At 39.3% G+C, this 27,676-nt stretch overlaps 2 protein-coding genes across 2 annotated transcripts in view; both read right to left on the reverse strand.

The window, feature by feature from the left end:
* Positions 1-10,016: 10,016 nt before the first annotated feature.
* si:dkey-33m11.6 (uncharacterized protein LOC555986 homolog) lies at positions 10,017-12,844 on the reverse strand. Its single transcript, XM_034691798.1, has 2 exons — positions 12,118-12,844; positions 10,017-11,326 (listed from the first exon to the last, which is right to left on the reverse strand). Exons 1-2 carry the CDS (start codon positions 12,284-12,286, stop codon positions 11,256-11,258), a joined length of 240 nt encoding a protein of 79 aa, XP_034547689.1. The 5' UTR covers positions 12,287-12,844; the 3' UTR covers positions 10,017-11,255.
* A 3,102-nt stretch (positions 12,845-15,946) lies between these two features.
* The window catches only part of LOC117818542 (trypsin-like), a 13,909-nt gene continuing 2,179 nt past the window's right edge, over positions 15,947-27,676 (reverse strand). The window contains exons 2-5 of the mRNA XM_034691482.1: positions 27,253-27,412; positions 21,347-21,488; positions 19,466-19,732; positions 15,947-16,704 (exon numbers count right to left, since the gene is read on the reverse strand). Coding sequence (XP_034547373.1) covers positions 16,534-16,704; positions 19,466-19,732; positions 21,347-21,488; positions 27,253-27,412 — 740 coding nt within the window. The 3' untranslated portion in view covers positions 15,947-16,533. The remainder of the gene's footprint in view (positions 16,705-19,465; positions 19,733-21,346; positions 21,489-27,252; positions 27,413-27,676) is intronic.

The raw sequence follows: 27,676 nt of genomic DNA on the forward strand, positions 1-27,676 counted from the left end.
CATTCTTTTTCTCTTCTTCTGCTCCTATCAACGTTTTTGCCATCTGTTAGATACTCAGAGCTTGACTTCTGTCTGCCCCATTCACAGCTCCACTGATACAGTGTACAATTAAACCTGTTTGCCACAAGATTATCTAAATGTTGTTTAAAGGTGACATATCATGCAAAACCGACTTTTTAATGGTTCTCTACCTGAAATATGTGTCCCTGTCTACAAACCCCCTGAAAATGAAAAGAATCCATTCTGCCCCTGTTCTGATTTCTCCACCTTTCTGTAAATGTGTGCTGAAACCAGCCGTTTCAGTTTTCAGTGTTTTTCATACGTCACAACGCCATCCGGTCTGTAACAGGAAGTCAGAGCTCGGAGCTTGTTCAGCCCATAGACTGTATAAAATACAACTCAACCCCTCCTCCGTTTTTCATTCCCTGCACACATGTGTGCTAACAAGGAGCTTAGGAGGGAGGCATGCTAGTTGTAGGCTGTCTTAATAAACACAAAGGTCAGTTTTACTCCCCACGTCTGCAGATTTGAAGATCTAGTGGATGATTTTTAGTTTTCATGGAAAAGTGCTAGTGCTAGTTAGCATAGCCACATAGCTACATGTTCATAGCTGTGTACCAAGACACATGTCGACATACTGACAAATAAAACAACAAGAAACACTAAATCTGTGACCAATGGTTCAGAAAGGTCCTGCTGCAGGCGCCTCTCCGTCAGGATCAGATTCTGGATCAAATTCAGAGGGTTGAAGTAACGCGGGTCTGTGAGCAGCCAACATGTAAACATTAGATCAACGTGCTGGACAGCCGAGGCCACATCCACTTCCTGAGGGGGCGTGGTCAGAGAGCTCATTCTCATTTAAAGGCACAGACACAGAAAACAGCCTGTTCTGAGCAGGGCTGAAAAAGAGGGGTTTACAGGCAGACCAAAATCTGATTTCAAAGTGGTTTTTTGAGCAATAAAGTTTAAAGACATGTTGTGGGGACCTCCTTAGACCAATATATGTTGATGAAAAAGAGCAGAATATGTCACCTTTAAAAGAAACCTTTGATTTGGTTTTTTGGTAGAGCCCTGCTCTTGGTTTCTCATTAAATAAATGACAATAGACCCGTTTCTGTTTCTTGCTTTGTGTTGAACTTAAATGAATCCATCTAGCTGTTTCCTTTTTTATTTCAGCATTAGCATCTAATGAATGCAGCTAATGAAACTGTAAAATTATAACTTTGTAACATGCAGAAATTGGGTTTGTATTTATGTCTGTGAAGGTTCTCAGTCATCCAGGTCATGGTAATCCAAAGCTTGAAGACGTTTCACCTCTCCTCCAAAAGGCTTCTTCAGTTCTGACCAGACTGGGGAAGAGCTGGAAGATATGAGCCACTAACAGTTGTGGGTGTGTCCTTGATCAAGACCTCCAAAAAGCAGATTTCCAACAGAGAGGAGAACAGCAACAAACGACGAAGCATCGTTATTCCACACCTTTCTGGGGTCTCTGAGAAACTTTGGAGGATCTTCAACAAACACAACATCCCTGTTCACTTCAAGCCATCCAACACCCTGAGACAGAAACTGGTTCATCCCAAAGACAAAACACCTCAGCACAAACAGAGTAATGTAGTTAATGCCATACAGTGTAACAAAGAGAAACTAAACAACCGCTCCACAGACACATGGCCCAACACAGAAGAGCCAGCTCCTCAGGCCAGGACTCAGCCGTACATCTGCACCTCAAGGACAAGGGACACTCCTTTGAGGACAGCAAGGTTCTGATCCTGGACAGAGAAGAGCGTTGGTATGAAAGAGGGGTGAAGGAAGCCATCTATGTTAAGCTTGAACACCCTTCTCTTAACAGAGGTGGTGGATTAAGACACTATTTGTCTCCTACATACAATGCTGTTTCGAATTCTCTGTAAAAAAAACAAGCGGCAACCTCCGGTCTCAAACGATGAAGCCCATGCAGAAGTGTTATAAACTGCAATGCATGGAGAATCCACTTGAGGCTGGCTGCAGAAACACAGGAAACCACATAGACATGAATGGGAAAAAGAGGATCTTTGCAGCATTAATAAACATGTTTACAGCCTGGTTCAAAAAGCTAATCTATCGGCACACACTGTACGGGGGGGGGGGGGGGGGGGGGGGGGGGGGATTTTTTTCTAGCGTTGCGGTTCAGAAGATATTAAGATTCAGAGTTTCTGCCCAAATAAGGACATGACTGACTTGACTCCCGGTCGGGAACACATGCACTGCAGAAACTGAAATCTAAGTTAGATTGAATATCTCAGATAAGGTGAAATGTGCTTATTTTCTGCCTGATGACATAGTTTTTCTCACTAAATAGTTTTTATGATAGAGTGTTTCACTTGTTTTCAGTGTTTTGGTCCTAAATCATCTCAGTAAGATATTACAGCTTGTTACTGAGATGTTATGACCTATATTGAGTAATACATGCTTGAAACTTAAATATCAACTGTTACAAAGCTGTTTCATCAACACTCACAAGTATCAAACTATAACTTTTTCAAAGTTATAATTTCTTATTTCAAGCATGAAATAAGAAATCATGACTTTGACACACTTGTATCTCTTCACACAATTAAAACAAATGACAGCCAAATGCTATCCATGGTTTTATTTTCAATGAAACAATAGAAAATATGTACTTCTATATGTTAGTACAGTTGGCACAGTACTGTAAACTGACACTTAATATTTAAACATTTAACATTTCAAACCGTTTCAAACAGAAATAATTACATTCAGATGAGTTCTGCCAAATTACAAGGCATTTATGTGATTTATGAATTCAACAGCTTTTGGCTCATTTAAGAATTTTAAGAAAATGATCCTACATAATGAGAAATATATTATGAACTTTTTTCTTTCCATACAGAAGAGTAAATTTGTTTTTGGTATAACTTTGCTGGTTTCAAGAAATGTAATGCCTAGTGCATGTCATTATGTCAAGTCTCATATTTTTTTTTATATCTATTAAGAAAAATGCACTTGTTATTAGTTAAAATACACTCATTTAAAAGTATTTCTGAGTTTATTGAGGTTAGATATTTTTACTTGTTTTTGAAAGTCTTGACAAGCCAAATTTTCTTGTTCTGTTGGCTTAAAACTTTCCTTTTTGATAAAGCTTATAGTTAGAGCTGGATCAGGCTTGGACCAGGTTTTGTCATGCTGCTATAGGCCTAGACTGCCGGGGGAACTGGCGCACTAACACACTGGGATCCTAGCTCACCCCCTTCACCCCAACCCCTTCATCACTTACTTTAACTCTGCCTGTCCCATTAAAGTTACTAACCATAGACCTTTCTGGAGTCCCTGAGCTCCCTTGTCTCGTAGATTCCTCTGAGCTGCCGTAGACGTCCTCCTGCTGCTGATGATCTGGACTCCAGCGGCAACAGCTTCTACAACTCGTCTCATCACTATCACCTCTCTCTCTTACTCCCCTCTATCTGTCTTTCCAGACCCAACTCGGTCGAGGCATGATGGCTGTCTAACATGAGTCTGGTCCTGCTGGAGGTTTCTGCCTGTTAAAGGAAGTTTGTCCTCTCCACTGTAACTAGCTAAATACTGCGATGTGCAATGCTCATGATGGATTAAGGTGGGGTCAGACTGAGTCTTACCCTGTCTTGAAGTTGGGTCTCTGTTCCTAATTTGACATAGAGTGGTGTAGACCTCCTATGTTTGAAAAAGCGTCTTGAGGTAACGTTTGTTGTGATTTGGCGCTATATAAATAAGGATTGATTGATTGATTGAGATCATTTTGCTTAGTTTGAGTAATATACCGCCAATTTTTGTATATCTTATCTTGTTTTTGAAGGCTGGCTTCTTGCAGTGTAGCTGTTGGCTTGGAGGCTCAAACTCCATCCCACTCTGCCTGGTTGAGTTCCACATTTCCAATATGGCTGCCGCCGTCGATTGGCTTCAAAACAGCGCTCAGGAACAGATGGGTGACGTCACGGATACTACATCCATATTTTATACAGTCTATGGTCAAAACAAGTAAGACCATACTCACACCAGAGACCATGTGACTCTAATGACTCACAGCTGACCCATCACCCTAACGACTGTCAGGAACTAGGTTAACAATTGTCAGGAGTTACAGAATGAGTGACAGGAACTAGACTAACAACCCCACTTAGGACCCTTTGTGACTCCTGGACACACCCACAACTGTTGGTGGCTTATATCTTCAAGCTCTTCCCAGTCTGGTCAGAACTGAAGAAGCCTTTCGGGGGAGAGGTGAAACGTCTTCAAGAATTTCTACCAGTCCAGTTGCCTTACGAATCAAGCTTTGGCTTTCTATTTATGTACTTTTGGATAAAATGCATTATAAGTCTGTCAGTAGAATATGAGAAGTTTGATCTTTTTGCAGTGTCAGCTCTGAATTTTGATATTCATGCCTGAGTATTTCAATATTTGTGAGAATTTATAGTCTTTATATGTCACTTCAAGCTGGGCCTTAAAGTTCCTTCCAAGGAGATGTGGATTTTATTTAAATACACTGTTGAAGGTCAATTTAACAACAAAGAACTGACATTTTATGTTTCATGTGCACATCCTTCAGTTGTTTGTTTATCAGGCATGTGATTGGCATACTGTCTGCAGCTCAACACATTTAATGAAGGAATAAACTTTATTGTTGTTTCTGCATCATCTTACTTTTCATAAACTTGAGAGTTTTAGTGACACACAGTGTCCTGTAACTATAGCAACCCTCACTCACTCACCTGCGTTTGATAAGGGAGATCACTCAATGCTGCATTGACAGAGAAAAAATGACAGTGTACTTATAAGTCAGTCAAATAATGAGCTTCTTAATGGAGATAGAGCAATTTCTGGACCTCAGTGACATGAAAGCAGGTTTCAGAATTCAATACAAAGACACAGATCATACAGCACAATCTGTCTGCTAATGACGTATCATCCTGTGAAGTATGAGTAGGCCTACAGCTTGTTAAAATTAACTAACAAGGCTAACTGCTTTCAATTTTAAATTCAATATGAAAGAGATGTAAGCACAAATATTAGGTAACACTATTATATTATATATATTAACTACACACTTTTAAGCATTAATTAAGCATTAATTAATACTTAACTCATCATCTGTAAAGCATTCTTCATACATTAATACTCATTTATATATCATGTACAAACACACAAATGTTTTATTATTCATGAATATGACTCTCTATAATGTGTTAACTAACTCTTTGTTCATACTTTATAAATGATGGATTCACCAAATACAAATGAGCAATTATGGTCATTATAAAGCAGTTATAAACACATTTACAGGTTATGATTCTAACATTTAGTAAGGGTTAGTGAACACCTTATTACATAGCAAATTATGATTAATTAAGGTAGTCACAAAGGACTTATAAGCTGCTTGTTCATGGTTTTGTGAGCTGATCTAAAGTGAGGACTTTTTATGCTTTACAAAGAATTCATTAATGAGATTTAAGACCAGCAGCACCTTAAAACACAGAATCCAAGTTATTGTTCAGTTTTGCAGCTGCATTTTAACTTGTGTTTACAAATGGTTTTATACAGCCAGAGTTTAAATGTTACTGTCTTTTTATATATTTCATATGTCATATTTTATTTGAGTTTTTCCACTGTGAGCACTTTAAAGGCCCTGTGAGGAGTTTTGAACTGACTGAGAAACAGACTAAAAATGATACTGATGCCTCTTTATAACCTTCAATAGCAAAGAGGTCCATCAGCAGCAACACTGACACCTTCTCTGTTGTAATTTTTAATGCCTGAAACCGCCCTGGGGGGGTAGGTGTCAGACCATGATGATGGACATCTTGCTTCAGAAACAGACTTTATTGGACTGTTTTCATGATAAATAATCACATTGCCTGATAAAGTTGACTGTTGAACACAACAGGATGAGGCTTTTGTTGAAAACACTACTTTTGCATGTATAGGACAAGAGATAAGAGGTATCACTTTGTCCACAAGGGGGCGCCAGAATCGATACGAAACAAAAGTTCCTCACAGCACCTTTAAGTTTGAGAGATTTTCTTTTTAAGAGTATTTTAAGTTCATATGAAGAGTTATTTTGATAAACGCGGTTTTATACAGAGGTTGTTTCCTTTTAATAAATACAAGTTTAAGTCCATGTGTTGTGTCTGTTTCCTTATTCTGTTGAATCAATATCTGTGACTTTATCTGTGTTTTAAGGTGCTGCTGGTTCTTAAATCTCATTAATGAATTCTTTGTAAAACATAAAAAGTCCTCACTTTAGATCAGCTCACAAAACCATGAACAAGCAGCTTATAAGTCCTTTGTGACTACCTTAATTAATCATAATTTGCTATGTAATAAGGTGTTCACTAACCCTTACTAAATGTTAGAATCATAACCTGTAAATGTGTTTATAACTGGTTTATAATGACCATAATAGCTCATTTGTATTTGGTGAATCCATCATTTATAAAGTATGAACAAAGAGTTAGTTAACACATTATAGAGAGTCATATTCATGAATAATAAAACATTTATAACTGTGTTTGTACATGATATATAAATGAGTATTAATGTATGAAGAATGCTTTACAGATGATGAGTTAAGTATTAACTAATGCTTAAAAGTGTGTAGTTAATATAAAGTGTTACCAAATATTAATAATATTAATAATAATACATTTTATTTATATAGCACTTTTTAAAAACATGTTTACAAAGTGCTTTACAGAGTGCAAGACATAGTGAGTGGAAACAAAAACAATACAGTACATGACAAAGGTAAGGAGAGCTAAAATGAGTGAAGTAAAAACAATAATTACAACATGCAGAAATTAAAAAGTCTGATGAGTTAAGAAGTAAAAGCACATTCAAAAAAGTGTGTTTTTAAAAGAGATTTAAAAGAGGACAAGGATGTGGTTTGCCTGATCTCCTCATATTAGAATGGATGCTTGGAAATGAAACGTATACACACATTTTTGCCCAGTGGTGTCCTGAAATTCTTCTCATTTCACCAAGCTGCTTCTGATGAAATGTATGTTTTTATGGATGTTCATGATTGATATGAGTCACATCTTCAGGTCAGGAAAACATCATTTCAGCGTTCTGCAAGCCCACCTGGCAGAGCATGCATCCCATGAATTAAAGCTGAGTCCTTACCACTACAGCCAGCTGAAGGAAGGACACCTCAGCCCACTTGGTGCATGTCAATCTCTGTTTCTCTTCAGCTTTTCTCATCATAAGCAAGCATAATGGCTAAAAAAATGAAGTCTGGAAGAAATGATTTGAGAACAGAATGGCACTGCCTTCCAAAGACTAGACTATTGTTTTCAAACATTTCCATTAAATCCAAGTTCACATTGAGCACTGTACTCTTTTAAGGCCTATGTGAGTGACATTTTTTACCTTTAATATCTAACATTTCATCAATCAATCTTTATTTGTATAGCGCCAAATCACAACAAACGTTATCTCAAGACGCTTTTACAAACAGAGCAGGTCTAGACCACTCTATGTCAAATTATGAACAGAGACCCAACTTCAAGACAGGGTAAGACTCAGTCTGACCCCACCTTAATCCATCATGAGCATTGCACATCGCAGTATTTAGCTAGTTACAGTGGTGAGGAAAAACTTCCTTTTAACAGGCAGAAACCTCCAGCAGGACCAGACTCATGTTAGACAGCCATCATGCCTCAACCGAGTTGGGTCTGGAAAGACAGATAGAGGGGAGTAAGAGAGAGAAGTGATAGTGATGAGACGAGTAGTAGAAGCTGTTGCCGCTGGAGTCCAGATCGTCCGCAGCAGGAGGACGTCTACGGCAGCTCAAAGGAACCTACGAGACAAGGGAGCTCAGGGACTCCAGAAAGGTCTATGGTTAGTAACTTTAATGGGACAGGAAGAGTTAAAGTAAGTGATGAAGGGGTTGGGGGGAAGGGGGTGAGCTAGGATCCCGGTGTGTTAGTGCGCCAGTTCCCCCGGCAGTCTAGGCCTATAGCAGCATGACAAAACCTGGTCCAAGCCTGATCCAGCTCTAACTATAAGCTTTATCAAAAAGGAAAGTTTTAAGCCAACAGAACAAGAAAATTTGGCTTGTCAAGACTTTTAAAAACAAGTAAATACCAGCTTCAAGACAGGGTAAGACTCAGTCTGACCCCACCTTAATCCACCATGAGCATTGCACATCGCAGTATTTAGCTAGTTACAGTGGAGAGGAAAAACGTCCTTTTAACAGGCAGAAACCTCCAGCAGGACCAGACTCAAAAAAAAAAGCCTCTGCCGGCCTGTTCAACAGCCCAAGCACTTGATTTTTAAATAGGTCCCACCTCTGACAAAGCAGATATCCAATGACAGTTCAGGATTTTAGGGTGGCTTTTTGGTAGGCCAATCAGATTTCAAGGGGGACCAGTGCCACCCCTGGCCCTGGCCCCTCTATACACAGCCCTGATTGTTAATGATGCACCTTCAACCCAGCTATGTATAAACTGATATGCTACTGTGAGTGTTTGTCCTACGTTGAAGAGAAAATCCACTCTCCCTTTCAAAGCTCTGCCAAAGGTGATGCAAGCCGGTAATTGATATTCCATTTACTATGAGTCACATTTGTAGCTGTCATTGTAGAGTAGTTGTGATTTACTATGAGTGCAAAATTATGTAATGGAGAGAAGTTGCAAGAGTCATGGGGACATAACACCAAATACAGCTCAAAATTACAGCAATAATACAAAATTCTAATGGAAATTTTCTGCAAATCTACTAACTTTGTCCTTTCATTGAATCCTTTTGATTTTCTGCAGTGTGATACCAATTGGGTTCAACAGGTTTCACTGAGTGGTCCTGATTGCATCCAGCAACATTTTGCATGAAAGCATCCTTGACACAGAAAATCGTAGATCATTACTCCCTAAATGTAACTTCCTCTCTCTGTGAGGGGAAATGCTCTTACCGCAGTGGGCGCCATTGTCATGGTTGACTGCCGTCTTGGAAGAAGGGACTATTTTGTCAGGATTATGCGGTCACACACTGAGTGAATAGGGGGGTCTTGAGAGAAGAAGGCAGAGATAAGAGAATGGGGAACATTCCATTAAAGATAGCGATGCTATCAAGTCCAGGCTTGGGGAAAGACTATTCTGCACCGAAAGGAAAAAAAAACACCGCAGCACCCATTGAGTGCAAGGTGCATCTGTTACCATGGTACCCAGCCTAGGCAGCCTCCTTTCATGTCTGTCAAGACTAGTGAGGTAGAAAGACGAGCAATATGTTAGTCTCGCCTGCAGTTGGAGCTCAAAAGGACATGTGTGTTGCCTCTTTTTGTGTGTGTGTGTGTGTTTTCTGCATGTATGTTCCCAGCAGTTCCCAGGGTTTAAGATGCTGTACGCTGACAGAGGCTCGTCACACGACATGAATCATTTAGTCACCACAGCAGAGTAGGAAATGTCACGTCTCATCAGTTTTCCTCATGCCTCGGTGGCCCTGCATCGTTTACATCTCTGGGACTAAAAAAAGGAGGGATTTGATTAAAGAGAGGAGCTGAGATTTTTAGATGCAAACAGACATTTATTGCATTGGGAAGCAGTGGTGTACATTTTCCCTCCACAGAATCATTTGCAATACTGTAGCACTTTACCATATCATAGTCTGTTGTGCAGTTTGTCCTCGCCAAGAGTCTTAACACATTAGGACAGAGTGTGGATTTCAGATTATTTGCTTGTCTCCTTTTCCCCATTCCTGTCTCCTTTCATATCTCATCTTTCCACAAAAAAATGGGATGCTACTTTTCTCACAGTGGAAAATGCTGACTTGGCCTTCCCAGGCTGCCAGATAGTTAATCCAATAACAACAGGAGAAAACTGTACAAGGGACATATCCAAAAGTCAGCCTGCTTTACACCAGTTTTTCATCTATCTCATACAAAACTATACTTTTGTTTTTGCTACAGTTTAAAACAATTTCAAAACAAGAAAAGCAACATCAAGTACAGCATTCCTTACTGTAAACCACAATCAATACTAAACAGTAAATAGTACTTTGTCATAATCTTTATTACAAGATATTAGGCCACCGTACAAATCAGTGTGAATCGTACAGTACAATGCAGATTTAAGACTGTTTCTCGAGGTTCGTCATTCAAAGCTGTATACGAGGTGCTTCAAGAATACACAAGAGTTTCAGAACTTCTGCCGTGCATGCATGAATTCAATATTTTGCCATGCATGAGTTGGTATTTCAGTGTTTTTAAGAAAGAGCCCTAAAAAATGGCAACCAAACAAAACGACTGAAATGTATGAGGAAATGTAGAAAGCACAAAAAAAATAACAAGTTGTCTGGTTACAGTATATCTCCTTATGAGATTTGGCACACACGATAATGCACAATGCAATATAAATAGTTTATCAATAGGGTGTGTACAGTCAAGTTACAGTATCAACCAATCCAGGTGAAAGCCTGGGAAGCTTACAAACAGGTGGGAGGTACACGGTATATAAATGACTCATTAGCTGCAAAGTATGGTAACAAAAAAACACTCAGGCAACATCGAGAATTGTAAAGTGAAAAATAATGTCACTCTCACTCACTCTGTTTTTTCTCACCATACAAAAAAATACTCCCTCGGGCCTTTCATCAGGGCGAAAAAACAGACTCTAAAGGATCAATAAATAAAGTCATCAACACAGAAAACAAACCAGTTTTACAGCCTCCCACTTTGTGCAAGAAAATATGGGCTACCCTTTCCATATTTACAAACGCTGTTATTCATTTGCCTTCGAAAATGAAGAGCAGAAAGAATGGTACCATAGGTTTGATTAATAAGATATAGGAGAAGTGTGTGCTTTAGTTTTAAATCAGATCTATTTCTGTTTCCTGTCCCTGATTTCTGCATTTCGACAGCATCGCCTCCTCCTCCTTCTTCCTCCTCCTCGTACCCCCCATTTTGTTATGATCTCCTGCGTTTGGATTTATGGCGAAAACCCTAGAATCAGAGTTTGTTTGTGTGTGTTTGTATGTGTGTGTGTGTGTGTGTGTTTGTGTGTGTAAGGGGGGTCCACCTTGGGGTCTCCTTTTGCTTGCTGCCATCTCCTGCCCCTGCCAGTGTGTGTCACCCGGATGGCCATGACTGACTGGGAGAGGAGGGCGTGGAAGTGCTGCTTGCTGCCACATGAGAGAAAGTGCTTATATACAGTGTCTTTGGATTAAAACTGGTAAGTATCGCCATAAAAAATTTTCAAGAGAGTCTTTTGGGGGTCATCTGCGAGCTGAGTGCTCTAAGCCTCTGCTGGGGTCTTCTCTGTCCCATTTTTTCCTTCCTCGTCGCCATTCTCATCCTCAATCACAACTGTGGATGACAGGGAGAGAGAGAGAGAGTTAATGAAGGGGCTGGGGTTGTGGATTGGAGGGGGGGGGGGGGGCGCGACTCATCTTGGTGTGGCGTCTTGAAAATTCACCATCGAACTGACAGCAGGGTATGAAAGCCCAGAACCATTAGCACTGCGCTGTCTGAGCAGAGGCGATATGTGCATGCATGAGAGAGCAGGAGCATGCAGAAAGAGATGGATAAACATGAGCGTGATCCTGTGTGTGTGTGTGTGTGTCATGCACATTTTTGGATGTGCATTACTGGGTTTCTGCATGTGCACCTTCAGATGCAGTGCTTACATGTCTGCCTGTTTGCCATGTTGTGTCTGTGTTGTGTTTGCCTCTGTCTTTGCATGTATGTGCAACCAACCACAATGAGCCTGACATTTTTTTTTTTAGGGAATGCCAAATCAAGAGCAAAGCAGCCTGAAATTACCATGCAATCCCATGAATCATAATACCAGAGGAGAGAAATCTCAATCATTCCAGCCATTCAATGAGGAGGTGACACTGTTGAGCAGCATTCAGAAAGCATTTAACATCACGCACTGCGCACCCAACTTGTGTTGCAATGCGAATGGAATATTTAAAAACTAATACAGTCCACTCAAACACATGCAAACAGATTATGGAGTCTCTGCAGAGGAGCATGTCTAGGCAAAGGTGCAGCCTATCTGTCTCCACACAGACATCCTTAATGAAGGTGGTAACCTATGTGCGCATTCAACACATCACCATGCGAACAAAAGAAGGGCTTAGTGCGATAATTACCCCGTTTGCTCCTGCCTATTTGTCCGAGTTTGGGCGGACGTTTGTTCTGTGAGCCATTGAAGAAGTTGTTGGTGTCTTGAAGACGACAGGTGAAGGAAAGGTGTCCCTCGTCGCCCTCATTTCCATAATGACTCATATTTTCTTCGTTGAAAGGTAGCACTTCCGACATCTCCAAAATGCGTCTTTATCACCAAGGCGCACGAAGTGAAATGTAGAGCTGATCGCCAAGCCCTGAACTCGGCCGTCTATAACAAACAAAAGAGGGGGGGAGAAAAAAAAGAACACAATGCTATCTGCTGACACGATCTAGCCCTTTCTGTTTACCCCCGAAGACACGTGTCTGTCTCCGTAGGTGCGCAACAGAAATAAAACTAAATCAAAATGTCCTCAGTTTCCTCCCTCTGGCAGCTTCGGCAACATTATTTCAAAAAGAAAAAATGTCCAGGGGTTTCTTCTATCTCCGTGCGTATTGCTTTAGAAATGGAGGCGCACGTACAACAGAGCCGTGGAGCGCCCGCTGGTTTCGAGCGGCTGAACCCGTCGCACGGAAAATCTGAGGAAGAAATGCAAATTGGGGAGCGATGCAAAACACGGATTCCGGGGAGACCTGGCAAAAGGGAGCTGCACGAGGGGTTTTCTGGTGCAGCCCAGAGAAGCTTCCAGTTGGAGTCGTGGTGTGTGATAATGCTCCACTCTCCGGGATCTAGATGCAATCAAACAGTGGCGATTCTATAGGCTGATCAAAGATGGCACACTGATGTGAGCCAAGACGCACACACACACTCACACACACACATAGTTTACGCGCCACCACTCGAGATGAAGACGTCAAATGTTCCAACCTGTTTAACAATATGACAGATCAGGAGATTTATTGTCTGAAGGACTTTTGAGCTTGTCGTGTCCAAGGAGTGTGACCTCACCGGTGGATGGCAGTGTTTTTCATGGGTGAGGTGTGACTTTTGGCCCCATGGCGCACTTCCAGCTTCAGTGCTGAGAGCCTCCCAGAGGGAAAATGTTACTGCTCAAGGCTTTCTCTTCTAAGTCTCTGGAGACAGGATTGAGATTCTCACTTCAGCCTCATTCAAGTTTCAAATTGTTCTCATTGGTTTCTCCTAAAATTCACTAGGAGAAATAGTTGAGACCATGACATGAGTCTTATTTGAGACTTAAATGAGAGATCTCATTAATGGCTAATTTCAAATATATATTTTTGGCCTTTTTGCCTTTATTTGACAGGACAGCTGAAGAGAGACAGGAAATGTGGGGAGTAGTGAGCGGGGGAAGACATGCAGGAAATGGTTGACCGGCCAGGAATCGAACTGGCGACGAGGACTGTAGCCTCTGTATGTGGGGCGCTTAGACCGCTAGGCCACCAGCGCCCAAAAGAATCCACCCCTTTAATTGTAATAATCTGGATAAATCTGGTCAGCCCTTTTGCGGCCCATATTTTAAATAAATGGTCTGTCATACCTGGAGATATGAAATCTCTATCTTTTGCAATTTCTCTCAAATCCACTAAATCTTTGTGAAGTTGTTTTGTTCCAAACAGACTTGTAAAGGAAGGACCATATTGTGAAGTCAAAGAAGAGATCATTTCACATCTAAATATCTGATCTTACAAGTGGTTCAAATGTTTTAATGAGAATTGTAAGTTTGTGGACAATTACATTGAAATGTTAATTTTGCAGGGCACTATAAATGTTCATGAAAAGATGAGCTCAGGCTCTTTCTTTGCTCCATCTGAGCTCAACTTGAGACCCAAAAACTGAGTCTGACAAAAACAAATGGATGAGGTTAGATTGAGACAATTGAGAGAGCTCCCTGATTTCTCCACCTGAGCTCAAAAGGAGTCACAACACTTGAGAAATACCTGAGAATCATTTCAGATTTTGACCAGATCTCCTTTTGAACTGAAAGGGAGACTAAGCTGAGACTTTTTGCAACTTTTTTTTGGAGGCAAGAATGAGAAACAGGAGACATAAGCTATAGTCTCATTTTGCTTTCAAACAGATCTCATTGTTGTCTAGGAGACAGAAATGAAACACTTTTGAGATCTCCTCTCTACATTTCTTTTCTATGCTGGTTTTCACAGCAATTTCAGAGAGCATGCATGTATTGGGACTAAACACGGCTTCATTGATGTTCTCCAGGGAGCAGTGACATTGAGTTATTCTGACATTTGTTGGGTAAAGCTGATTATTTTTCCTTTTTTAAATGAAGAATTACTGCTCCAGATTTGATGATCCTTTAGGTTTTATTTGTTAAATAATCCAGACTCTTCACTACATTTGTTTTTACGCTATTAAATAGTGATTCACACTAGACATAACAGACTCATAGTAGACAGAAGGATGATTCATAGTAGGCAAATAAACAATGTCTTTATATCTAACAGAATTCAGTCGGGGAACATTTGTTGTGTTATCACCGGTGTGAAGTTTCCACATCACAGGCGGTAGATACCCGGTGTGCTTCATTAAATGAAACCCCCTGGGATTATCTTTAGGTTGAAAGAAATGTTCTTCAGGGTTACCACCCAGCGCAACATGTACTGTTTACATTAGGAACAGCAGCACAAAAAGATCCTTCACAGAGACACAGAGTGATGGAGCAGGTATTAAATCTTTACACAGACTAACCTTTCTCAGAGGAACTTCACCAAATATCATAATACATACAACCACATGAAAGAAGATATGTGAGCCTGCAGCAGAACGCCATCAACTATTCACAGAGGAGGTGCAGTTATGACACACCTGCTCCCTGTGGATAGGCAGGGGCCTTGATTTCATCTAAGGTTCACCTTTCATATCAGAACACCTCAAGATCAGTTTCACACATTGTTGAACAGCATGTTATCATGTTGGCATCTTTTTAATTCAATTTACTGGTAAGCTTGATTAAAACAGACCTGAACATCAAACATACTAAATGTGAATTTTTCATACATGCACCAAAACAATGCCATCTAGCTTTTGTGCAGAGCTGCAAACATTGAACACACAAATGTAACAGAGAAGAAATCAGCTTATGGAGTTCAAAGGCACTATGAGGAGTTTTTCACCAGCTGAAACCAACACTGATGCCTCTTTATGACCTTCAAAAGCAAACAAAACCATAAACAACAACACTGATACCTTCTCTGTTGTCATTTTTAATGCCTTAAACCACTCAGAGGTGGGGTAGGTGTCAGACCACATGATTGGCATTTGGCTTGAGAAACATCCTTTTTTGGCTGTTTTCATGGCAAATAATCACATTGAGTGATAAATCTGGCTGTTAAAAGACAGCAGGGTGAGGTTTTTGATGAAAACACTAATTATGCATGTACAGAACAAGAGATAAGAGGTATCACTTTGTCCACAATGGGGAGCCAAAATTCATTTAAATCAAAAGTTCCTCACAGCAGCTTTAAAGAGTTGGAAAGTGTGCATTGTTGAACAGCATGTTATCATGTTGGCATCTTTTTAATTCAATTTACTGGTAAGCTTGGTTAAAACAGACCTGAACATCAAACATACTAAATGTGAATTTTTCATACATGCACCAAAACAATGCCATCTAGCTTTTGTGCAGAGCTGCAAACATTGAACACACAAATGTAACAGAGAAGAAATCAGCTTATGGAGTTTAAAGGCACTATGAGGAGTTTTTCACCAATCAAAAGTTCCTCACAGCAGCTTTAAAGAGTTGGAAAGTGTGCATTGTTGAACAGCATGTTATCATGTTGGCATCTTTTTAATTCAATTTACTGGTAAGCTTGGTTAAAACAGACCTGAACATCAAACATACTAAATGTGAATTTTTCATACAAAAGTTCCTCACAGCAGCTTTAAAGAGTTGGAAAGTGTGCAGGACTTTCACTAAGGAGATTTCTGGTCAAGATCCCCAAAAATAAGATGTCAATTTGGTGTTACTCAAGTTAACTTAAAAATCTTTAAATGCAACTGTATTGAGTAGCATGCCAATAAGCTTAAAACAGTTGGAAAAATGTGATATTTGATAATTAATCTAGTGTTTGGTCGCCATTTAAAAAAAAATAGGGTTCAATAACTAGAAGAATTCACTTGTTAGGAAGAAAAAAGAACTACTTGGCATGTTTGTGTATGAACTCATGTCTAAGGAATAGAAAATAAAGCAGTTTTAAAAGGCCTCTAAGTTGTACAGATGCAACAATTCACAGATATAACTACTGTAGTCAGTCTAAACTTACCCAGCACAAAGCACTTTCTAACTTTGATTATTTATTGAAAAGTATTTTCCATGTTATAAGTTATAGCTTCACATCACTGGATGTAAAAGACAGTGGGCATACAAAGTGCCCACTGTAGTATATCATGCAATTACTGCACTGGATGGGATTGGCATTTTTAGCAAGATAGTTTCAGAGTATAGTTTTTATAACTGTCATCATCAGTATCTGGTACATCTATAGTGTGAGCGGTAGATGGTTTGGTCTATCCATCGGCGGAATTTGGACACTGCTGTGTAGACTCCTGGAAACTTTGCATTACCACACCCCTGGCCCCAAGAGACCAAGCCATAGACACGCCCCCCACACACCAGCGGCCCTCCAGAGTCTCCCTACAAAGACAAGACCACACAATGAGTCAATTCTCAGGACACACTGTAACTTATGAAAGGAAAGAGCTTCCCATGGTTCACTGTAAAGCCATTTTATTGTCCTTGATTGGTGTGAAAGGATACACTTATTTCTACAGAGAGTAATGTTTATGAATTCAATGTCTCAGATAGAGTCTGTAAAGGTAAGGCAAGGCAGCTTTATTTGTATAGTGTATTTCATACACAAGGGCAACTCAATGTGCTTAACATTAAAACATTAAAGGTGACATATCATGCAAAATTTACTTTTTAATGGTTCTCTCCCTGAAATATGTGTCCCTGTCTACAAACCCCCCGGAAATGAAAAGAATCCATTCTGCCCCTGTTCTGATTTCTCCACCTTTCTGTAAATGTGTGCTGAAACCAGCCGTTTCAGTTTTCAGTGTTTTTCATACGTCACAACGCCATCCGGTCTGTAACAGGAAGTCAGAGCTCGGAGCTTGTTCAGCCCATAGACTGTATAAAATACAACTCAACCCCTCCTCCGTTTTTCATTCCCTGCACACATGTGTGCTAACAAGGAGCTTAGGAGGGAGGCATGCTAGTTGTAGGCTGTCTTAATAAACACAAAGGTCGGTTTTACTCCCCACGTCTGCAGATTTGAAGATCTAGTGGATGATTTTTATTTTTCATGGAAAAGTGCTAGCGCTAGTTAGCATAGCCACATAGCTACATGTTCGTAGCTGTGTACCGAGACACACGTCGACATACGGATAAATAAAACAACAAGAAACACTAAATCTGTGACCAATGGTTCAGAAAGGTCCTGCTGCAGAAGCCTCTCCGTCAGGATCAGATTCTGGATCAGATTCAGAGGGTTAAAGTAACGCGGGTCTGTGAGCAGCCGACATGTAAATATTAGATCAACGTGCTGGACAGCCGAGGCCACACCCACTTCCTGAGGGGGCGTGGTCAGAGAGCTCATTCTCATTTAAAGGCACAGACACAGAAAACAGCCTGTTCTGAGCAGGGCTGAAAAAGAGGGGTTTACAGGCAGACCAAAATCTGATTTCAAAGTGTTTTTATGAGCAATAAACTTTAAAGACATGTTTTGGGGACCTCTTAGACCAATATATGTTGATGAAAAAAGCGTAATATGTCACCTTTAAAAGCATTGGAAACATTCAGACAAGCATGAAAGAACACAATTAAAATGACAACTATAATAAAACAGAGAAGAAAAGGAAAATTAGAAATATGTTAAACATAAAATTAGGTTAAAGTGAGTTAAAATGAGCTAAGATAGGAAGGCAGTGTTAAATAAAAAAGTCTTAGTCTTTGATTTAAAAGAGGTGAGAGTTGGAGCAGACCTGCAGCTTTCAGGGAGTGTGTTCCAGATATGTGGTGCATAACGACTAAACGCTGCTTCACCATGTTTCCTTCTGACTCTCTGGACTGAAAGCAGACCAGTACCTGATGACCTCAGAGGTCGAGGTGGTTCATAAAGTAGCAGCAGATCAGCCTAAACCATTCAGGTCTTTATAAACCATCAGCAGGATTTTAAAGTCTATTCTCTGACAGACAGGAAGCCAGTGTAGAGATCTAAGAACTGGAGTGATGTGGTCTACGTTCTTGGTCTTTGTTAGGACTCCAGCAGCAGCATTCTGTACGAGCTGCAGGCGTCTGATGGACTTTTTAGGGAGTCCTGTAAAGACCCCGTTACAGTAGTCTAGTCTGCTAAAGATAAATGCATGGACCAGTTTTTCTGCATCCCGCTGAGACATAAATCCTTTAATCCTTGATATATTCTTAAGGTGATAGTAGACTGACTTTGTAATGGTCTTAATGTGGCTGCTGAAATTAAGGTCTGAGTCTAAGACTACACCAAGGTTTCTGGCTTGGTTTGATCATTTCATCATTGCATACAAAGGTACAAAGATAACATAACATTATGTCAAATGCTGTTTCACATGTAATTGACTTATATGTGGATTCATTGTAGTATTGAACCTAAGTTAAAAAGCTGTTATGTTTGCTTGTGAGATCTGACATTTTCTGTCTATGATAGAAATGTTATACATTCCTGCATAATATGTTGATTTTTTTTTTCAAACCTAAAATGATATAAAACAAACTAATACAAACATTGCAGTCTTCTCACAGGATGGTTGGATTCATAAAATCACAAGCTCCCGCTGCCACTTGGAAATGCAGACACACAAAGTTGCCTACTGCAGGGTTAAATATAGCCCATTTTAATTAGTCATTCAGCTCTTTACCTAAGGCAGAATGAAGCCTACTGATATATCACACATTGAATTTTATGTTATTTTCTCCTCACAACAAATGTTGAGAATTTGCTTTATAACAGAAACAAACAAATCAGAAAAGGATGTTGGCAGTGGCTACAGTTGTCAGTACTTTAGATTTACAACAAGCGTTTCAGCCTTGATGCTATTTCAGGCTTGCTTTATCTCTTCTGTAACTATCAGATCTCCTGAGGGTGGATTGCCACGTCTGCTTAATAAAAGCTTGTAGCTGAATCAACACTGACATGATGAACTACATCCTCTTACTGTCAGGGGGATGAGCTTCCCAAAACTGTGTTATTGTATCGCTTTGATTTGAGCTGATGAAAAGAGGACGACCCTGCGCTATTTGATACACATACTGAGAATCAGGGCTGCTACCTTGGAGAATCTATTATTTCTAAATGGATCAGAGAGAGATCAAATGATCATTTTTGTGAAAATGGAGCAGATTGGACAGTGAGCGTGCAAACCTTGCATGCATCTTTCCCTCCGGTCCTGTAGCCGGCACAGATCATGTTTGCTGTGATATTCCCGTTGAAGGACTCACTGCTGTTACACCTTGGGGTGGAAACAATGGGCACAGAGACAGTCCTGAGCGTGAAGGGAGCCTGGCCTCCACCCGCACTGTTATACCCCCACCCAGACACCCGGCACATCAGGCCTTCAACCACTCCCGTCCCCTGCCTTGGCAGAGGCGCCAGCGAAACGTATCGGTTCAGCACCATGGGGGCTCGCAGCTGCACAGAAAACCAGAAGATAGTTTTGAGGGTGTGAATGAGACAACATACAGCACAACCCTTGTGTTAATCATTAACAAGCCTGTATTATCTTAGTGTCCTTGGCTGTCTTTCTGTTTGTCTCTATCCACTTCTGTCTATCTGTCTCCCACCAATCCCACTTTCTAAACCCATTCAGTCATGGCAGCTCTCCATCAATGAGTCTGGTTCTGCTTAAAGTATCTGTCTGTTGAAAGGAAGTTGTTCCTTGTCAATGTTGCCAAATTTACTGACTATATGCTCATGTTGGATTAATGTTTGGTCTGTTAAATAATATTATAAAAAGTACTGTCTACACCTGCTTATTTCCCACTGTTCTTCATACTGTGTATGTTTGTTTTTAAATAACCTGGTGCAATTTTATCCGTGCAATAACTTACCTTATCTATTTATCAGATAGAAGTGTACATAGTGTGTATACATCTGTAATAGTTGCCATATTTCATTTTATTTTATTCTATTCTATTCTACTCTATTCTTTTTTATTTTATTCTTTTTTATTTTATTTTATTCAATTCTATTTTATTCTATTTTTTTATTTTATTTTATTTTATTCAATTCTATTTTATTCTATTTTATTCTATTTTATTCTATTTTATTCTATTCTACTTTATTTTATTCTATTCTATTTTTTTTTTTTTTTATTCTATTCTATTTTATTCATATTTATTTTATTATATTATATTTATTTTATTCAATTCTATTTTATTATATTTTATTTTATTCTATTCTATTTTATTCGTATTTATTTTATTATATTATATTTATTTTATTCAATTCTATTTTATTCTATTTTATTTCATTCAATTCTATTTTATTTTATTTTATTCTATTCTATTTTATTTTTATTTTATTTTATTCAATTCTATTTATTTTTATTCTATTCTATTTTATTCTATTTTATTCTATTTTATTTTATTCAATTCTATTTATTTTTATTCTATTCTATTCTATTCTATTTTATTCTATTCTATTTTATTCTTTTTATTTTATTCTATTTTATTTTATTTTATTCTATTTTATTCTATTTTTTTCTATTCTATTACCTTTATCATTGCTATTATTATTGTTTTTATATTTTTTTAACTTACTTTTAACTGTTAGTACATTGTTGTCTTCCCCTGTCCCGTGTTGCAAGCTCCTGTAACAAAAGAATTTCTCTCAATGGGGGACTAATAAAGTATATCTTATCTTATCTTGTCTTATCTTATCTTATCTTATCTTATCTTATCTTATCTTATCTTATCTTATCTTATCTTATCTTATCTTATGTAAAGTGTACTCTTAACTTTTGTTACAATTCGGAGCTATAGAAACAAATATTGAGCAATTAATTGACCATCAACATATACAAACTTTATAATTAGTGGAATTCTATCAATAAGTATTTTAATAATGATGAATAAAGGAGAGCAACTTAAAAAACATCATGAATCCCCTCTATCCCCCTCATCTCTATAAAGCCCTTTTTGTCTGGTTGTCCTGTGTCACAGTCTGCAAACTGCTTTCTTTATCTCTACTTTTTATATGTTGTATAGGTTTAATAAGCATAGCATTATTTTTAAGTCTCTGTACCTTAATGAGCATGATGTCTGCATTGTTAGTGCTCCCATTGTAGAGCGGATGGGTGACCAGCCTGTGGGGTTTGGCGTACTGCTCAGTGCCCTCGAAGGAATTCACAATGTAGTCGCCTGCCACAATCATCATGTGCTCGGCCCTAAAAGACAGAGCATTTCCTTTTGACTTCACATCTTTAAATAAGCACCACATTCCTCATTATATACCTTAGATGTTGAAAGAGGAGAGAAAATGCACACAGCATGGCGTACACACCAAATCAGGACCAGGGTTCAAAGTCACAGCAGAGGGTGAGCCAGAAAGTCAAAAGGGTTTGTCTACCAGGAAACAAAGGTTTACTGTCTGCAGACAGAGCCCGGACAGTATTACAGAAGTGCAGCCCATTTTGAGAATCCAGACAAGATCACACTTCACTCTCACACACACACACATTCATACACACACTGATTATGTGCCAACATCCACTGACTTGGCCACATCTGTGTGCTGTTTGAGTTCCAAGTGGCCTGCGTACTCGTTAACTCTGCATCATGATCAAGCGGCATCATTTTGACGTTAGCTACTCACAGCAGAGTGGATGTTTGCTTTTAGGCATCTGTTGGGACCATCTGCTCTCACTATAAAATCATGCCAAGTTAGCTTCGACACACTGACTTCTACGGGGTTCGCTGTAAGAGCACCAGAGGAACATCAATGCCTGTGCAAGTGTTACAAAAACAGTTAGAGCTGTCAGGGAACATTTTTTGAGGGATGAAGTGGTAAGGAGTTGTATTCAGGAGGCAGGAAAACAGCCTTTATTGAAGATCCTTCCCTAAGATCACTAGATTTTTTTATATATATATACTTTATTGTGTCAATGTTATATATACATGATATACATTTCTTACAGGTTTGAACCTTTTTGACAAAACACTTTTTTTGGGGGGGCATTTTGTGACCTTCCACCCATACACAATTGGAAATATAACTTAAATAGAAAAGGAAAAGAAAGAAAAAGATAATAATAATAATCATTTAAAAATAAAATAGAAAAGAAGGTTATATAAAGATAATCAAAACTCAAATGTGAAAATACATAAATTCATATATAAATAACCCATAAGAATAAAATAAATATACATAGACATACACACATACATATGCATATATATACATATATGTATATACACATATACACACACACGCAAATATATACATACATACATACATACATACATATAAGGGGCATTAGCTTCTACATTTTCTTTTTTACAGGCACATAACTTTATATTCATTGATTTCCTGTCCTTGCTTTGAAAGGTACCCATCTTTTTTCAAACAGCTTTTCATTTGTATTTATTCTATAGGTTATTTTTTCCATTTAGTAAAAGGCAAGGCAAGGCAGCTTTATTTGTATAGCGCATTTCACACACGAGGGCAACTCAATGTGCTTTACATTAAACATTAAAAGCATTGGAGACATTCAGACAAGCATAAAAGAACACAATTAAAATGACAAATATAATGAAACAGAAAAGAAAAGGAAAATTAGAACTATATTAAAAATTACATTAAAATTTTAATTTAAAGTGGGTTAAAATAATCTAAGATAGGAAGGCAGTGGCAAATAAAAAAGTCTTAGTCTTTGATTTAAAAGAGGTGAGAGTTGGAGCAGACCTACAGCTTTCAGGGAGTGTGTTCCAGATATGTGGAGCATAATGACTAAACGCTGCTTCACCATGTTTCGTTCTGACTCTAGGGACTGAAAGCAGACCAGTATCTGATGACCTCAGAGGTCGAGGTGGTTCATAAAGTAGCAGCAGATCAGCAATGTATTTTGGGCCTAAACCATTCAGTGCTTTATAAACCATCAGCAGGATTTTAAAGTCTATTCTCTGACAGACAGGAAACCAGTGTAGAGATCTAAGAACTGGAGTAATGTGGTCTACTTTGTTGGTCCTTGTTAGGACTCGAGCAGCAGCATTCTGTATGAGCTGCAGCCGTCTGATGGACTTTTTAGGGAGTCCTGTAAAGACCCCATTACAGTAGTCTAGTCTGCTAAAGATAAATGCATGGACCAGTTTTTCTGCATCCTGCTGAGACATAAGTCCTTTAATCCTTGATATATTCTTAAGGTGATAATAGGCTGACTTTGTAATTGTCTTAATGTGGCTGCTGAAATTAAGGTTTGAGTCTATGACTACACCAAGGTTTCTGGCTTGGTTTGAACATTTCATCATTGCAGATTGGAAAAAGTATCTCTACTGTTCCTAACCACTTGAATGCACTTGGAGATTCCGTTTCTTTTGATTTGCTTGAGTGCTGTTATTCTCAATACAGCTCACTAGACAGGGTTCCCACCATAGACTGTAAAAAATATGGACGTAGTATCCGTGACGTCACCCATCTGTTCCTGAGAGCTGTTTTGAAGCAAATCGACGGCAGCAGCCATATTGGTAATGCGGAACTCAACTAGGCAGAGTGTGACGTAGTGTGAGCCTCTTAGCCAATGGCTGTGTGTTCCCGACCGGGATTCACGTCAGTCATGTCCTTATTTGGGCAAAACTCATAATCTTAATATCTTCTTAACCGTCATGTTAGAAAAAAATTCACCCCCCGTACAGTGTGTGCCATCAGAGAGATTAGCGTTGTAGGGCCAAGCCGTTTTTTGAACCAGGCTGTAAACATGTTTATTAATGCTGCAAAGATCGTCTTTTTCCCATTCATATCTATGTGGTTTCCGGTGTTTCTGCAGCCAGCCTCAAGCAGATTTTTGATGTATTGCAGTTTATATCACTTCCGCATTGGCTTCATCGTTTGAGACCGGAGTTTGCCGCTTGGTTCCCACTCTTTTCCAGAGATCATTTTCCAGGACATTTCCAGGACATTTTCAGTGATGATGAAGCTGGTATGACAGTCTAAATTTAGTTCCTAATTTAGTTCGTAAATAGCTCTCATGAGGCTCCATTTGGTTTTAAATCCCAATAAAAATAAATGTATGGTTTTTAACAAAAACATGCCATTGCCCAACAGCCCCCTCAAAATCTCCTCCCTGGATGGGTCGGAAAAATGGGAGAAAAAGTAAAATTATTCCAACATGACTGCGTGCGACCTGACAAGGTTAAAAAAAAACACATCCCCATTTAACATTTGTGGCCATTTTTGTCATTCAGTTCTATTTTGGTCAATGTATGCACTGATCCTCTGATTATTATTATTATTATATATTTATTTATTTATTTCAGGAAGGCAGATCCAGATTCCTTTGCTGGCTCTTTTGTATGTTACTTAGCTAATTTTATCTTTTTTGAGAAAAGAGAAAGCTGAGATGAGAGTTGCCCATCTTTGTTACTTGGCTGCACTAATAAAGTGAAGTTCTGTACATCTGTGGTTGCATTATTCTATAATCAATTTTCGATCATTTTGAAGTGTGTAAGAGATGATTTCATGGATAGCGCCCCTGTAAAACTGAACCTGGACCCCCCTGTGGCCCCTCCTCCACACCAAAATAATATCATACATTAAAAAAAGCTTCGGTATCTCGCCGATTTTACAGGCGGAACACATGCACTTTAGATTTAGTTGTGCACCTATTTGTAAAATGAGGAGATTCAGTCAAAACCACTCACATTTTAGCTAACACTGGACCTCTGTTTTCTGAAACCGACTCAGTCAGATTTGCTTCCATGCTAACTACAGCTGGCTATGAAAACCAAAACCTACTTTGCATCTATTTAGATCAAAGTAGGTTTGATCACCTCTCTCTCTTACTCCCCTCTATCTGTCTTTCCAGACCCAACTCAGTCGAGGCATGATGGCTGTCTAACATGAGTCTGGTCCTGCTGGAGGTTTCTGCCTGTTAAAAGGAAGTTTTTCCTCACCACTGTAACTAGCTAAATACTGCGATGTGCAATGCTCATGATGGATTAAGGTGGGGTCAGACTGAGTCTTACCCTGTCTTGAAGTTGGGTCTCTGTTCATAATTTGACATAGAGTGGTCTAGACCTGCTATGTTTGTAAAAGCGTCTTGAGATAACGTTTGTTGTGATTTGGCGCTATACAAATAAAGATTGATTGATTGATTGATTGATTGATTGATTGATCAGATGACATGTGTAACATACAGCTAAGACTTAAAAATGAAAAAAAAATGTAAAGTATAAAATGAAATAAGGATGAAACTGCATGAAAACAAGCTGAATCAAATGGGCACTTGGTTCCAGTCCCTTAGAGCGCTAAGGGACTCATGTTGAGTGTAAACAGCCAAACAGCTGCTGTCAGTCTGCATGTTGATCTAGTACACAGTTGTATATATGTCTAGTATATAGGGATGCACTGATGTTTTGCCACTTTGTTCTCAGCCGGTCCTCACCTTTCTCAGTCTCTTTTGTCAGGGTTGAATGTGTCCCTCTGACAACACCCTTGGCCCCAGCCTGCCCCCCCCAGTAAAACTGTTCTAGATTCAAGATTCAAAGATTCAAAGGTTTTTATTGTCAATTTTCACTGTATATACGAGACATACAGGAAAAACAAGATGCTGTTTCTCTCTTCCAGCTTTTAAATATCTAAAATTTAAATATAAAATACAATAAAATATAATAAAATACAGTTTTATAAAAACAGCCTATGTACACAGTGCAGGTAGTGCAGTGACAGTTTAAAAATGAACAATGAAAATGAAAATAGATAATAGTGCAAATGATATTAAGGTGCAGACAGTATTCGAGGTAAGTAAATGATTAAGTAAACGGTTAAAGTGCAAAAAGCAGCTGAGGCAGAGTCCTTGTATGTATTGTATGTGTGTGTGTGTGTGTGTGTGTAATTTTGGCAGATATTTTAGATTAAGCCTTAGTCTTTAGACAAAAAATTCTGTTAGTTTTAGTCATATTTTAGTCTTTTCAGCCCTTTTTAGTCTTAAGGCTGATTTATACTTCTGCGTTGAATCAACGGCGTACCCTACGCCAGGGGTCCGCGTAGCTCCCGTACCTACGCCGTGGCCTACGCACGTAGCTGACGTGCACCTCCTCCAAAACGTAACTCCCCGTAGAGCCGACGAGGACCGCAAGCTCTGTGATTGGTCCGCTCGGCGGCTTTGTCTTTCCCGCATTTACAACACTTCCGGGATCCCGGACATCGGCCGGACATCGGCCGTGTATTTCATCTCCTCCTCTCTATTCTTCATGTAATCATGTCTGTATGATAAACAGCAACATGTATCAGCTGTAGATTAACATAACACGCTCTGAAACTCTGTGGAAAAGTAAACAGAGATCGTAGCGGGACCGGAAGCAGGCGGCCGGCTATCAGAGAGACCGCACTGCGCGACACGGACACACCGACGCACAAGTATGTGGGGCTCATGTCCGCGTCAGCCCCTGCTGCGTAGGGGAGACGCAGAAGTATAAATCAGCCTTTAGAGTCCAGGGGGCAGAGGGGGGAGGGGAGGTAGTGAGTGGAACCACCACTGTTTATGTCCAAGTTCAGTTTAAATTTTAGTTTCATTTGTTGCCTTAGAAAGTGGAATAATGCCGTGATTGACAGCTTTGTGTGTGTACCAGGTTAGCAAGGTAGAGAGAGGACAATGTTAAAAAAAACATCAAAACAAGAGCTGTTGAACTTTCCATTTTCAACTACCACAAAAACCTGTTCTGCTGTAGACCTAGCATGGGAGATGTTTGCTATTTTTTTTAATAGGTGATATATGTGGTGAAGCCAATAACCATGGCACCAGCAGCCAATCCATAGAGCACAAACTATGGCTCAATATGACATCACAAGTGCAATTAATCAATGCCAGTTGCAAGGGCTATTTTGGCTTTACTTTTGTAACACAAGATGGACATGGGTCATCTATCTTTCTACAAAGTCAACACTTACTCTTACTCAACAATAACAGCAAACAGTTGGTACTCATTTGTTCTTACCCAATATTGCAGTGTGCTGCGGTCAGCACCCAGTACCTGTGAACCAATGATCCACCGCAGAAGTGTTGACCTCTGGTGCTCTGCAGAGACACAATGTATTTAATGGAGTTTGGTGCAGCAGTGTGTCCACCCACGATACGGCCCTGCATGAGCACATGGCCTGTATGAAAACAAAAACTCTTTACTGATACTGCTGTGTGGTTTCTTAAGGGTATTTTCATATTTCATTTAGTCCTGTCTGACTCTGAGTGGACATTGCAATAATATAATTCACCCTCTTTTTGTGGGAAAATGGTACAAATGTGTTATATAAATATAAAATGGTTCTTTGATGCTTTCTTCTGAATGCTCCAAACACAGTGCATCTATAGTAGCTACACCCTGGGTATAGATTTCAGACTTTAAAGAGTCCATCTTATAAAAC

The sequence above is a fragment of the Notolabrus celidotus genome, chromosome 1 (genome assembly GCF_009762535.1).
Source record: "Notolabrus celidotus isolate fNotCel1 chromosome 1, fNotCel1.pri, whole genome shotgun sequence".
In the NCBI taxonomy this organism is placed as follows: domain Eukaryota; kingdom Metazoa; phylum Chordata; class Actinopteri; order Labriformes; family Labridae; genus Notolabrus; species Notolabrus celidotus.

What these genes read in the sequence shown, in the direction of transcription:
- si:dkey-33m11.6 (XM_034691798.1), bottom strand. Translation starts at nt 12,286, where the DNA reads ATGTCGGAAGTGCTACCTTTCAACGAAGAAAATATGAGTCATTATGGA. An exon ending in AATAGGCAGGAGCAAACGGG is followed by an intron (nt 11,327 to 12,117) that starts GTAATTATCGCA and finishes TGTCATCCACAG; the next exon opens with TTGTGATTGAGGATGAGAAT.